At 46.2% G+C, this 13,306-nt stretch overlaps 1 protein-coding gene across 2 annotated transcripts in view; it reads right to left on the bottom strand.

Annotated features, from left to right (window-relative positions):
- CDC42BPG (CDC42 binding protein kinase gamma) overlaps window positions 1-13,306 on the bottom strand; it is a 201,474-nt gene that overhangs the window by 113,892 nt on the left and 74,276 nt on the right. For both annotated transcript variants that reach the window (XM_075326797.1, XM_075326798.1), the window contains exon 2: window positions 3,624-3,715. In XM_075326797.1, coding sequence (XP_075182912.1) covers window positions 3,624-3,715 — 92 coding nt within the window. The remainder of the gene's footprint in view (window positions 1-3,623; window positions 3,716-13,306) is intronic.

The following is a 13,306-nucleotide window of genomic DNA, read 5'->3' as shown; positions in this document are numbered from 1 at the left end:
GAAAGCGCAAAAAGAAGGAGAGATGCGCGCTGACACGCTAGTCAGACCCTGCACATGTAGTAGCCGTTGGCGGGGGAGAACGGTCACCAGCAAGTCGGACAGAAAGACGCTGAGGAAGTCAGCTGGTCGTGTATGGAGACTCCTGGTGACTAGGCATGCATGGGGAACAGGTCCCTAGAGTAGACGTCCATTTACTAATCTGCTAAACCTGCCGTGGGGGGGGGACCACAAGTCCCACACCAACCAACTAGAGTCCAAGCCTCAGCAGCAACAAGGGGGCCCATGGGGAGGATCGAGCCTGGACCCATCTTCCTTGGTCCACGCTGCCGGAAAAACGGGCCAAAAAGGGGAGAAAAGGCAGTAGCGACTTCCCTGGATGAATCCCACGGTACTTCAAGTCAGGGGTTATCCGAAACAAGAAGTGCTAGGAAGGAGAGTTAACGGTTACCCTTAGACCAGCCTAAAGGATTCCTGGTTCCTCCTGGTTTATCTCAGCATCGCCCAGGTTACATCACAAAAACATCTGAAAGTGAGTAAAACAAGTTGAAAGACATCTTGGACTGAGACTGAGTTATTCTGGGACCTGTTGATCTACACACCCGAGCCCCTGGGGCCTGCCTCACTCACGGGAGGCCATACCACCAGACTGCAGACGCCATCAGCCCCAGACGCTTGTTAAGCCTGCAGTGGCAGTCACCCATAACCCTGACCGCAAACAGTGAGTGGCGTCACGACTCCCATGTAAATAAACCTGACATAGCTGTGACCAGAGATTCCAAAGCGAAGACCCTGTGGCGTCCGCGAAGGTGGAGTGGTGTCCCTGGGGCGACCGCTGCGGGTGGGCGACACATATGTAGTGTTTGATCAGCAGCCTCATATGCATTCATCTTTACATTTTTTGCTAACACTGGTAATGTTTTGTTTTCTTTTTATTGATTCTATATTCACGTTTATGAGGAATAATGTGGTTTGTGCGTGGACTATTAAAAAAAAAAACCTTTGCTTCACAAACAGCATGGCATTTTTTTTCTTCATGATTGAACACCATGCCAAGGTTGCATAATAAAATACAGTGCTGTTACTAGGAGACAGAAAATATCTTCCTGTACATGTTGCCTTGTAGCTCATTTTAATGTCATGCCAGAGCGTACATACGCTCAGCATGCAACGTAACACTAGGGTGACAACAGGGATAGTATAGATGGAAGGCCTAGTGACCGGGAGAGGGGACACCTCCTGCAACGCACTTGAGTCTGTACCCCCTAAGCTCACCAACATCCCTATACGGGTCCTTCCCCAGTCGCCGTCATGTGCCCAGTCCCTCACTTGCCCTGAACTCACCCTGGCTAATGAGAAGGCTGATTAGAGCACTAGCCTCACTACTGCAATACTACAAATACAAGGTAAAGAAGACAGAAGGTGTGTCTTCCCCCCCCCCCCCCTTTTAATTTTTTTTAATACAGCAAAACACTGCAGCTGAGATATTCAAGACTCTCCAGCTTCTTCCAGAGACAGGCTCCTTCCAAAGTGGTCAGCAATAGAATCAGAATCTATAACTGACATCAGATGGTAAGACACACTTAATAGTGAATGGGAGTGGTCACAAAAGAGCTACACCTGATATTAAGGCTACAAACAGTCAGGTAGGAAAGAGTCCTTAACCCCTGCAGCACTAAAAGTAGATACATTCAAATACCAGTTGTAGACCTGCAAATAATGAGGAGTTGCTATCTTTTTGGTCCCAGACTCAGAGGTCTCCCCAGAGCTGGATACACTCATGACAGCTACCTGTTGCTCACGATATGATCGTAACATTATTATTAATAATCACCACTTTTAAAATTGTATTTTGAAAAAGGATTGTCCAAGTTTTAATTTCTAATTGCATGTAGGCTTGCAAAGGTAGAAAATAACCCAAAATAGTCATCCTCCCTGCTACTGCCCCAAACTTTGTTGACAGGCTGCAGTGGTGATGTCATAACTACAGAGCAAATAAGCACTGCAGGCAATCACTGAGCTCAGCAGCGATGCTGATTTAGACTGCATAGGCTACTAAGCCCAGTGATCAGCTGCAGCAGACAATGCGCTGTATTAAATGACATCACCGCTACAGCCAGTCAAAGACCAGGGCAGTAGATAGGTTTGTTCTTTTCTACAAGCCTAATAATACTCTCAAGGACCAGTGATGCCTAAGGGGTGCTTCACACACAGCGAGCTCGCTGCCGAGATCGCTGCTGAGTCACGCTTTTTGTGACGCAGCAGTGACCTCATTAGCGATCTCGCTGTGTGTGACAATGAGCAGCGATCTGGCCCCTGCTGCGAGATCGCTGCTCGTTACACACAGCCCTGGTTCGTTTTCTTCAAAGCCGCTCTCCTGCTGTGACACACAGATCGCTGTGTGTGACAGCGAGAGAGCGACAAATGAAGCGAGCAGGGAGCAGGAGCCGGCGTCTGACAGCTGAGGTAAGCTTGTATCCAAGATAAACATCGGGTAACCAAGGTGGTTACCCGATATTTACCTTAGTTACCAGCCTCTGCAGCTCTCACGCTGCCAGTGCCGGCTCCGGCTCTCTGCACATGTAGCTGCTGTACACATCGGGTTAATTAACCCGATGTGTACAGCAGCTAGGAGAGCAAGGAGCCAGCGCTAAGCAGTGTGCGCGGCTCCCTGCTCTCTGCACATGTAGCTGCATTACACATCGGGTTAATTAACCCGATGTGTACTGTAGCTAGGAGAGCAAGGAGCCAGCGCTCAGTGTGCGCGGCTCCCTGCTCCCTGCTCACACTGGTAACTAATGTAAACATCGGGTAACCATACCCGATGTTTACCTTAGTTACCAGTCTCCGCAGCTTCCAGACGGCGGCTCCGTGCAAGCGCAGCGTCCCTTGCACGTCGCTGCTGGCTGGGGGCTGTTCACTGGTCGCTGGTGAGATCTGCCTGTTTGACAGCTCACCAGCGACCATGTAGCGATGCAGCAGCGATCCTGACCAGGTCAGATCGCTGGTCGGATCGCTGCTGCATCGCTAAGTGTGAAGGTACCCTAAGAGCTACTAAAAAGTTAATTGTGAACAACCACTTAAATTGGCTAAACCCCCCCCCCCCCGTACAATAACCTCTAATTGCTCAGTCTCTGGAATATTCAACATAAGGCTATGTGCACATGTTGCGTATTTGCATGCAGTTACGCTGCGATCTGCACCGCAGCGTAACCGCATGCATCCTGCGTCCCCAGCATAATCTATGAAGATTATGCAGGAGACGTGCGCACGTGGCGTCTTAGAGCGCAGCGATTCGGCTGCTGCCCGAAGCGCGCGTTCTAAGAAGTGACATGTCACTTATTCCGTGCGCTCTGCATGCATCCCCTGCTCTGGAGGGGCTGCACCCAGAGCGCATAAAATCTGCTTTTTTTTTTTTTCATTATGGACTCTTTCTGCAGCGATTTGAAGCGCACGTGTGCTGTTCAAATTGCTGCAGAAAGTTCTGCAGGGACAGAACGCTACGTGCGCACATAGCCTAAGAATACACAGACCGCTACTGGACAAACTGTACTTTCCAGAGAAATTAAAAATAAGGTATTTTATAAGGATTTGCTAAGTGTACAAAAGTCAGATACTGCTCTTACCTCACCAAACGCTCCTCTTCCGATTACTTTTAAAATCTCAAAGTCTTCTCTTTTGAGCCTCATTTGTTTGACCTTTGAGGCAAATGGCTCAGCTGGAAAAAAATAAAATAAAAAAAATTTAACCATCAACTTCATATAAGTTTTCATACACTTTAATTTAAATGCTAAAATGATTAAAACACATTCCCCCCTCTTACCTGCAAATCACATTAAAAACACTATTTGCAGTACAGAAGGGATTTTTCCAGTTACAGAGCAATCGACTTCGTTCTTGTGGACTTTTCCCCCTTAAGCATGATAGAATTATAAATTGAAATTAAAGGGGTTGTCTGGACAGAAATTATTGAGACTACCTATCCTTAGGATAGGTAATTAATAGGAGATCAGTGGAGGTCTGACAACCAGAAACCACACGATAAGCTGTCTATCCTAGTACTGCTCTAGCTGAGGAAACATGGCTGAATAGCCTGGTAAGCAATGGAGATGGGGAAACATGTGATGAGCCTGAAAACTCACTGGAGACACCTACACATTGATCTATCAGGCTTCTGGAAGAGTATCTAAGGTGAACAGGATCCATATGTGGAATTATTATTTTGGAATTTATTATTATAGCACCATCAATTCCATGGCGCTTTACATGTGAAAGGGGTGTAACATAATAGAGACAACTACAAAAAAATCAAACAATACAAGGCACAGACTGGTACAGGAGGATAGAGGTCCCTGCCCGAGAGGGCTCACAGTCTACAAGGGATAGGTGAGGATACAGCAGATGAGGATAGAGCTGGTTGTGCAGCGATATATCAGACTGAGGGTTATGGCAGGTTGTAGGCTTGTCTGAAGAGGTGGGTCTTCAGGTTCCTTTTGAAGCTTGTCAAGGTAGGCGAGAGTCAGATATGTTGTGGCAGAGCATTCCAGAGTATGGGGGGGGAGGCGAGGGAGAAATCTTGTATGAGATTGTGGGAAGAGGAGATGAGAGGGGAGTAGAGAAGGAGATCTTGTGAGGATCGGAGGTTACGTGCAGACAAGTACCAGGAGACTAGGTAACAGATGTAGGGAGAAGACAGGTTGTGGATGGCTTTGTATGTTATGGTTAGTGTTTTGAACTGGAGTCATTGAGCAATGGGAAGCCAGTGCAGTGATTGGCAGAAAGGAGAGGTCAGGGATATCAGCATCTAGCATACTCGTGGATCATATCCGCTAATAAAGCCTCTTGATGAACCCCTGTGCTTTAATTGGTCAAGGGGGGAAACGAGTTGAGGCGTAAGATATAAAAAGATATCCAATTTTGGACAACTATTCACAGTATGATGTTGGTCAGTTTAAGGGCAGCTGGAATTGTATGCTAATGATTCTTAAATGTCTAACCTCAAGCAATAGAGGTGGAAGATATTGAGAATATCCAACTCAGGCAGCTGAATGAATGTAGTGTGGATCTATCTAAGGGCAACTGGACTTGTATGCCAACGATCTGGATGCTACTAACCTTCATTAAACTCAAGTCTGATTAACTGGACTCCCTTAAACTGATAAATAAGTTGTTTAACTGTTTAAAGTATGATGTGGGTCAATTTAAGAACAGCTGGATTTGCATGCTAATGGACTTCAACATGACTAACCTCAAGTAATGGAGGTGGAAGATTTTTAGGATAGTCCATTCAGTTGTATAAATGTGGTGAGGATTTGTTGAAGGGCAATTAGATTTGTATGGCGAAAACTGGACACTACTAACCATTATTATAAGTCTGAAAATGTGATTTCCTATGAACTGTTAAATAAGCTGTATGTATAGACTAAATTTTCATAAGGCATTTTCATCCTATATATTTGAAGAGAGATAATTTTAGGACTGTCCCGGTTGTGTAGGCCTTACGGAGTGCATGCTAATTAGCTACTCAGCTCCTAGGGTATCAAATTGTCCATGCTTCTTTTTTCTTCCTATGTCTCCTTTGCTTTATCGCTCTCTGGTAACATTACTCCTTCAGGATAACTACTAGGGTGTGTTCGTTATGGTGATAGGAGTAGTGAGGGAGCGAGGACGACTCTATAGGGATAGCCTTCATTGAGCGGGTATTGCCTGTCACGGGGTCCTTCTCTGATATCACACAATCAACAGAGCAAGAGATTGAAGAATCCAAACATCCTTTACTCTATGCAATCTAGAAGGTCCATCAAATAATCCACCACACAGAGGGTAAAGTAGTCCAGTAATGGGATAAATATCCCAGGGATCAGTCACAATCCTCCAGCAGTCCTTTTCCAGGGAAATCGAGGTTTCTCAACTGCTCTCTGGAGTGCTGCCTGTAGCCGCAGCTTCTCTTTCATTGGATCTATCTTCCTGCTTGTCTCTGGTCCTTCCCAGCCAGACTGAATAATTCCCCAGGTAAACAGAGGTTGGGTGAATTCCAGGCCCCCCTCCCCCAGACTTCGGGACAAAAGCCCAAAAGTGGGTGATTAACCTGCAAACAGGACAATGTACACACAAGGCAAGCAAATGGTAACTAAGCTTCGCTAATTAACCTGCAGACAAGACAAGTAATAAACAGAATGAATGGAGCAAGGCTCCTAAAATACGAACCTACACAAAATGATACACAACCCACAATATCACACAGTCACAGGGTCTATTTAAATTAAGGTGTTCCTCTGTTGGCTAGGCAGGAACAAAGTGACAGGGGTTCGTACAGAGTGAGGATTGTTGGTGGATTTATCCGCTTAGCACCATTGGTATCAGTATCACTAGTCTATATTTATTTTGAAAAGTTGATTTTCTATGGGTGGTTTTAAAGAGTAATAATAAAGAATATCTTTTATATTTGGGATATATGGAGTTTGTTACATTTTGGAATAAGGACCACATTTGCTATATTGAATTGTTATTATTCAGCAGCCCCTGGATGTAAACTCAAGGAATGGAGCTTCTCAGAGCCTCATTTAATGTGTAACGGTTGCGGTCTGCTACTCTTGCATAGTGCCTATTGTAACGATGGATCATCAATTTCTGCAAAAACATCTCCTAAAAGGATCTTTATCTTCTTTAAACCCTAAAAATTACATAAACCGATACAGCAGCCCCAGGCACGAATAGGTCTAAAAATATGTAATAGGAAAAATTGTATTGCTGCCACATTTACGATGCAAACTGTATGCAACCAAATTTTTCCAAGTCACCCTAAACTTAGGAGACATCTTCTAGTTTTGGTAGGTACCCTTTACCTTCCCAGTCGCTGGGGGTCTGACTGTTGAGAAATTCATTGATCCTTAGAACGGGCCTCTGAAGAGCCACGTCTGCATGGAGCAGAGGCCAAGCAAGCACAAGTCTGAAAACATAATTCTCAAATGGGACCGCTAGAGATGGCCAAGTGTGGCACTCTTCAGAGCCATGGTCTTGGAATCAGGGGGGAGCGGGGGGGCCCAGTGGTCGGACCCCCAGTGAGCATGAAGTTTTGCCTTTTTTTATAGATCAAAATTAACAATCTTGGTGTGTGACGCCCCTGGACTAGTCAGGGCGTCACAGGATACTGCACACTCTGTTCTTTAGTAAAGGGCTTAACCCCCCATGGTTCTGGGTTTTCAACCTATGGTACTGCCTCCATCAGTGTCCAAATCCCAACCACACCCTATCAGACACACCAGTGGGCTGTTGAGGTGGAATAGGGCCGCCCACCTAGGGGTCAGGTAGGCTGGTGGGAGCGAAGAAAATAGAGTAGTGTTAGCCCTTGAGGAGTGAGGAGCTGAGGGAGTGGTGGCTCCCTGTATGTACAGATTGGGTCGCAGACGGTGGTCTGGGCCCGGATGAGTCGGAGACCCGGTCGCAGCGTATTGAGGCTGGGTGCCTAGACCTGGTCTTGGAGGACGGTCAGCAGCTCGAGTCTAATAACCGGTCCAGGACCGAAAGCACGGCGGGATTAACCTGTGGAGGATAGTGACTTTATGGACTGTCCCCAAGAAGCTCAGAGATCAGGGGCACCAGCGCAACGAGAGCGATGGGATTTCTGTGGGTTGGAAAGCCCTAAGCGTGAGCCCTTGAGAGCACAGATCCACTACCAACAAGTAGGGAGCGGGGCCCGGACAGCTTTAAGCCAACGGGCCACCAGAACACTTCTAATGTGTGCACAGATGCAGGCTCCGGATCACCCGGCAGTAGCAGAGGGGACAGATATCCGGACGAGCACCCCCCAAGAGGGCAGTGGCACCAAGAGACTTTGTTTACCTTGTTGTCAGAGTCTGCTTTGCGGTCGCACCATCACCAACACTGCCTGAGTGAGTACGCTGTCCTTCCCTGCTTGCCACCTGCACCACGCTCCTCAGCACCTCCACCATCCAGAGTCCCGGGGCCTCCCCTACCCGTGGAGGGAACGTCATCTGGCTGCCCCACTCCATCTCCCCCAGGTACTCCCATCGGCAGCGGCGGTACTCCCCCTAACACGAACCACGGGTGGCGTCACAAACTATAATCCCCTGTAAATAGCCCCCTTTTCATTTGAAATGGCCGTGAACCCCGGGTCTGGAGACTCTCGAGCCACAGCAGCAGCGACCCCGGATCCGAGCAGTTCGACCGCTGCAGGGGCGGCACTGGTGCATACTCTAACATTCAGAGCAATGAGATGCCACTCACCGTTTCATTGTTCGGATACTCATTATATTCTTTAACCAAAAACCTATTGCATCCATGATGCCATAATTTAACTTTTAATATAGTCACTGATACAACAAGACCACAAAAGTATAAGGATGATGCATTTTATACTACACTATTATCATAATACACAAAGACTCATCATGACTCTACCCTGTATAAAACCCTCAGGAAAGTCATTTAATTTAAACCAAATAAAAACTTTAACACCAGGTAAGAAAACCACCTATTCCGGGTGTGCATCACCATAATTGCCTAGTACAGGGGTAGGCAATTCATTTTCCCGAGGAGCCACATGAGAGAACGTGACTTGTGTGGAGTGCCTAACCGATAGCCTGAAATTAATTATCCTTAATATTAAAACATTGTGGCCCAAAGATAGCACTGGTCTAATAGATTATTGAAGTTGAAAGAGAAATAAGGGTCTCTTAAGTGTGATACCCACATCATAAAAGGCACAGCGAACAAGGGATTGTATACGTGTAGGGGAGGGCAGCCCCTACTAAGGACATTGTTTTACTGTGACTTTAAGAGACGGGGCTCCCCTGCAGAGGATAGTGATGGGCAGTCCGGCTCTCTTTGGTGACCCAGTTCTCATGGCTCCACTCACCAAAAAGAGCCAGCTCATTCGGATCGTTCTTGGCTCTCTATTAAATGTATGTTCACCCCAGGTGAACACATATTTAAGATTATAGTAACGCCGATTAAACCCCGCCCCCCACTGATAAACCCCACCCACTTACAAGGGACCAATTCGATTGTTGAGTGGGTGGCGTTTAGCCACGGGTGGGCGGGGTTTCAGCAGCAAAAAGCAATTAAGAAAATTTAGTGGCTCTCACTGGGGATCCGGCTCCTGTCCGTCACAGTAGGGAGCCGGATCTTTGTATCGGATCGTTCGCGACCGAACATCACTAGCAGAGGACAATGGCATGGCCACATCGCCACTGCTGTTTTGTGTTTGTTTGGTCTGCACAAGTGTCAAACTGCAGTAAGGGGAAGCAGGACGTGAAGGAGAGAGTTCTGAGAGGCCCAGAGGCAGGCACGTCAGAGAGTCCGTATCCGGCCTAGAAGAGGACCTCGCCTGATGAGCCCAGTTGCCTGGTGGATTGAGGGAAGAAAAATATGGCCTTGTCCTCCTCGAGTCAAGTGCGCACCACTGCATCATCAAGCCTCAGAGCGTACCGGTCCTGCAGAACGTGCTTTGAGTGTAGGCCCGGATGCAGCGGTTAGAGAACTATATTAAGCCTCCGTAGACAGAGTGCAGTAGCCACATGGTCCATTTAGGGGAGGCCAAGTAGGATAGTGGACACAGTAGGATTGTTTAATTTTCAATATATGATTATCGTTGTACTGCTGTTAAAACTATACTTTAATGTTCTAGTTGTGGCGCCATGGGCAGTCGCTTCAGCTAAAGAGTATACTTTTGTACTGGAGAGTTGGTTTCCCGCCTTTACTCCTTTCCCCCCCCTCCCGATGCTCGGCAGCTTGCGTTTGTTATTCCCTGTAAATAAACAAACATTATCCCTGGTTTATCCGTCTGAACCAGTGAATTGCTCTGCATAGCGGAGGGCCCCCGGTTCATCACTTCATATGCTCAGCTGCCTGGGTTGTGACCCGGCAACAACTCTGGATTTGTAAGAACGAAAGACTGCTGCTCTGACCGCTGACCCGCACACACCGGTGGGAAGAATCCTATTCCAACCAAACAGGTAAAAGTGCAGCAATTCCCAGGTGTACAGAGTGAAGACAAGCATATATTGGAGGTTCTGTGAATCACTATCCATACAACACGTTTTGAAGTCAGGTTCACGTTAGTATACTCTACTTCAAAACACTGCGTATGCATAAAGATCCAGCGAACATACACCCTTGTGTTCCCTCTGTGCACCCGGGAATCAGCGCTCTTACCCGTTTGGTTTGAATAGTACATACTGAAAATATTACAATTTGGAGTGACTGCAGGCAAGTAGAATATCCTCATTCTCAATGTACTGTATATATGGACACAGCACACAGACCCAACGTTCAGGTATGCGCTGGTGCACATGGACTTTTGTTCACAATGAGCTCTGCCCTTCCTTAGTTCCTCCTTCTCCCCTGTTCATAGAATACTATCAATACTAACTCATCCCCTGAGTAACGTAAATATCCATTGTCTGTTCCTTAGATTCACGTGTCCTATTGATTGATGAAGTAAAAATCTATATATCTATACACACACATACTATAATATACATACTAAAGTTTATACACACACACACACAAATATGTGTATATATATATTTGCCTTATTCTGTCTAACGAAAATTACGTCATTACAGTGACAACCATCGCATTGACCGCTGGACTCTGCCTGGCCCCGCCCCCCACACGGATTGGCCGCTCGGCCTGGCCCCGTCCCCCGCATTGCTCGCTTGGCCACGCCCCGTCCCCTCACAGATTGGCCGCTTGACCAAGCCCCGCCCCCTCACGCATTCCCCGAACCCACACGGAGCCCCGACTCCCAGGTGACTGCTGCACCCCCGGAAGCCCACACCGGTAAGACAAAGTGGAGAAAAGGCTAAATGTCTGAAACTACTAGCTTACTCCGGCTCCCGGCACATGAGTGCCGGAGCCAGCGTAGGCTGGTAACCATGGTACATATCGTGTAACTATAGAAACCGCTTTACATAGTTACCCCGGCTCCTAGCTTACCACAGCTGCCGGCACACGTGTGCTGGAGCCGGCGTATGCTGTTAACCAGTGTACACATCGGGTAACTATGGAAACCGCTTTACATATAGTTACCCCGGCTCCCTGCCCATTCAGATAGTTGGTCTCCCGCTGTCAAACACGCTGATGCATGCTGCACAGCAGGAGACCAGCAAGCACAAAATTAACCAGCACTGTCACTTTGCTTACTTACTCGAATGTGTACCATGGTTACCAGCTTACCCCGGCTCCCCTGTGTAACCTACATACACATTCTAGACTACCCGATACGTTAGAATTGGGCCACTAATTATAATATTTTTTTTAAAATAGATAGATCTATATATCTATATATCTACCGTATATATCTCTCTATATATATATATATATATATATATATATATATATTTATATATATTTATATATATATATATATATATATATATATATATATATATATATATATATATATATATATATATATATATATATATATATATATATATATATATATATATATATATATATATATATATATATATATATATATATATATATTTATATATATATATTTACACACACATAAATACCTATACATACATACATACATACATACATACATATTAAATGGAACCTTGGATTACGAGCATAAATTGGTTCTGGGAGTGTACTCGTAAACCAGGTTACTCTTATATCAAAGCTAATTTTCCCATAGGAAATAATTGAAACGCACACAATTCGTTCCACAACCCGAAAATATTTACTGTATTTATAGAAAGTTACAGTAAGGCTATATGCACACGTTGCGTTTTTTCAGCGCGGGAAAAAACGCACCCTCTGGCAGAGGGGAGAATTGTAAACAATGAGTTTTGGAAAAAAAACGCATCAAAAACGCATGCGTTTTTCGTGCGTTTTCTTCAGGTGCGTTTTTGACCACATGATCCAGTGAGTGCCACAGTACATCCAGTACATAGTGCCAGCCTTCCTGCAGAGATGTGAGTGTTGTCCACGGGAGAACGCAGCTGCCCATGCCCACGATTTGGGTTCAGGCTGCTCTGGACTTTAGTTCTATGCTACCTGCAGAGAACACTCATCTCCGCAGCATAAATTGACATGCTGAGGCTCGGGAAGATGCACCACAGGTCAGTTTATGCTGCGGAGAAGAGAAGCCCAGTGGGCACAGGATTTCTAAAATTCCTTCCACTGTGCTTCTATTGCACAACGCAGCTTTATGGACGCAGGGAAAACACTCTGCGCCCATAACGCTGCAAACCCTGATTGTGGGCACACAGCCTAAAATTTGTCAATGGATGTCAAACATATATATAACGTCCCACCCCCCCTGCATATTCTAAGCTGGCGCCCTTTAGTGCCTTTCATGTGGCACTAAAGGATGCCTAGCCTTGTATATAGCCCAAAAAAAAATAAATTAAAATAAATGACGTGGGGTCCCCCCTATTTTTGATAGCCAGTCAGGGTAAAGCAGACAGCTGTAGCCTGCAAACCACAGCTGACAGCTTCATCTTGTCTGGTGATCAATTTGGAGGGCTCCCCAAGCTGTTTTTTGTTTTTTTTTATTTAGAAATAATTAAAAAAAAAAAAAAACAAAAACGTGGGGTCCCCCCCAAATTAGATCATCAGCCAAGGTGAAGCTGAAAGCTGGGGTCTGGTATTCTCAGGATGGGAAGAACCATGGTTATTGGACTCTTCCCAGCCTAAAAATAACAGGCCACAGCCGCCCCAAAAGTGGCGCATCCATTAGATGCGCCAATCCTGGCGCTTCGCCCCAACTCATCCCGCGCCCTGGTGCGGTGGCAAATGGGGTAATATATGGGGTTGATACCAGATGTGTAATGTCACCTGGCATCAAGCCCAGCAATTAGTGATGTCACTGCGTCTATTTGATACCAGACATAACTAATTGACAGTAATAGCAAAAAAAAATTGACAACCAAAAAAAAAAAAAAATTTGAAAAAAAACCACTCCCCAAAAACATATCCTCTTTCACCAATTTATTGAAAAGAAAAAAAATTGGGTCCGCAGTATCCATTTTTTACGTCCCACCTCGCCTCTGGACCTTCTAGAATATGGGGGGCAAGCTCAGGGAACGTGTCCCCCATTTTCTAGTAGTGCAGACCCTCCATTTGAGGAGAGTGGGTGCAAAGAATCTGCACCCACTCTCCCCTGGTCACAGGTGCACAGTGCCGAGCAGCAGCAGCCAGCGCAGCTCACACTGAACACAGGAAGCCGTCAGCTGCTCGGCACATGTGACCGGCGCGCACTGTGAAGGAGGAGGGGGCCGCGGGGGATCAGCGCTGTGACAGGTACGGGGGTTACCGAGGGACACCA

This window comes from Anomaloglossus baeobatrachus, chromosome 10 (genome assembly GCF_048569485.1).
Source record: "Anomaloglossus baeobatrachus isolate aAnoBae1 chromosome 10, aAnoBae1.hap1, whole genome shotgun sequence".
Taxonomy (NCBI): domain Eukaryota; kingdom Metazoa; phylum Chordata; class Amphibia; order Anura; family Aromobatidae; genus Anomaloglossus; species Anomaloglossus baeobatrachus.
This window is presented reverse-complemented; position numbering and strand designations above follow the sequence as displayed.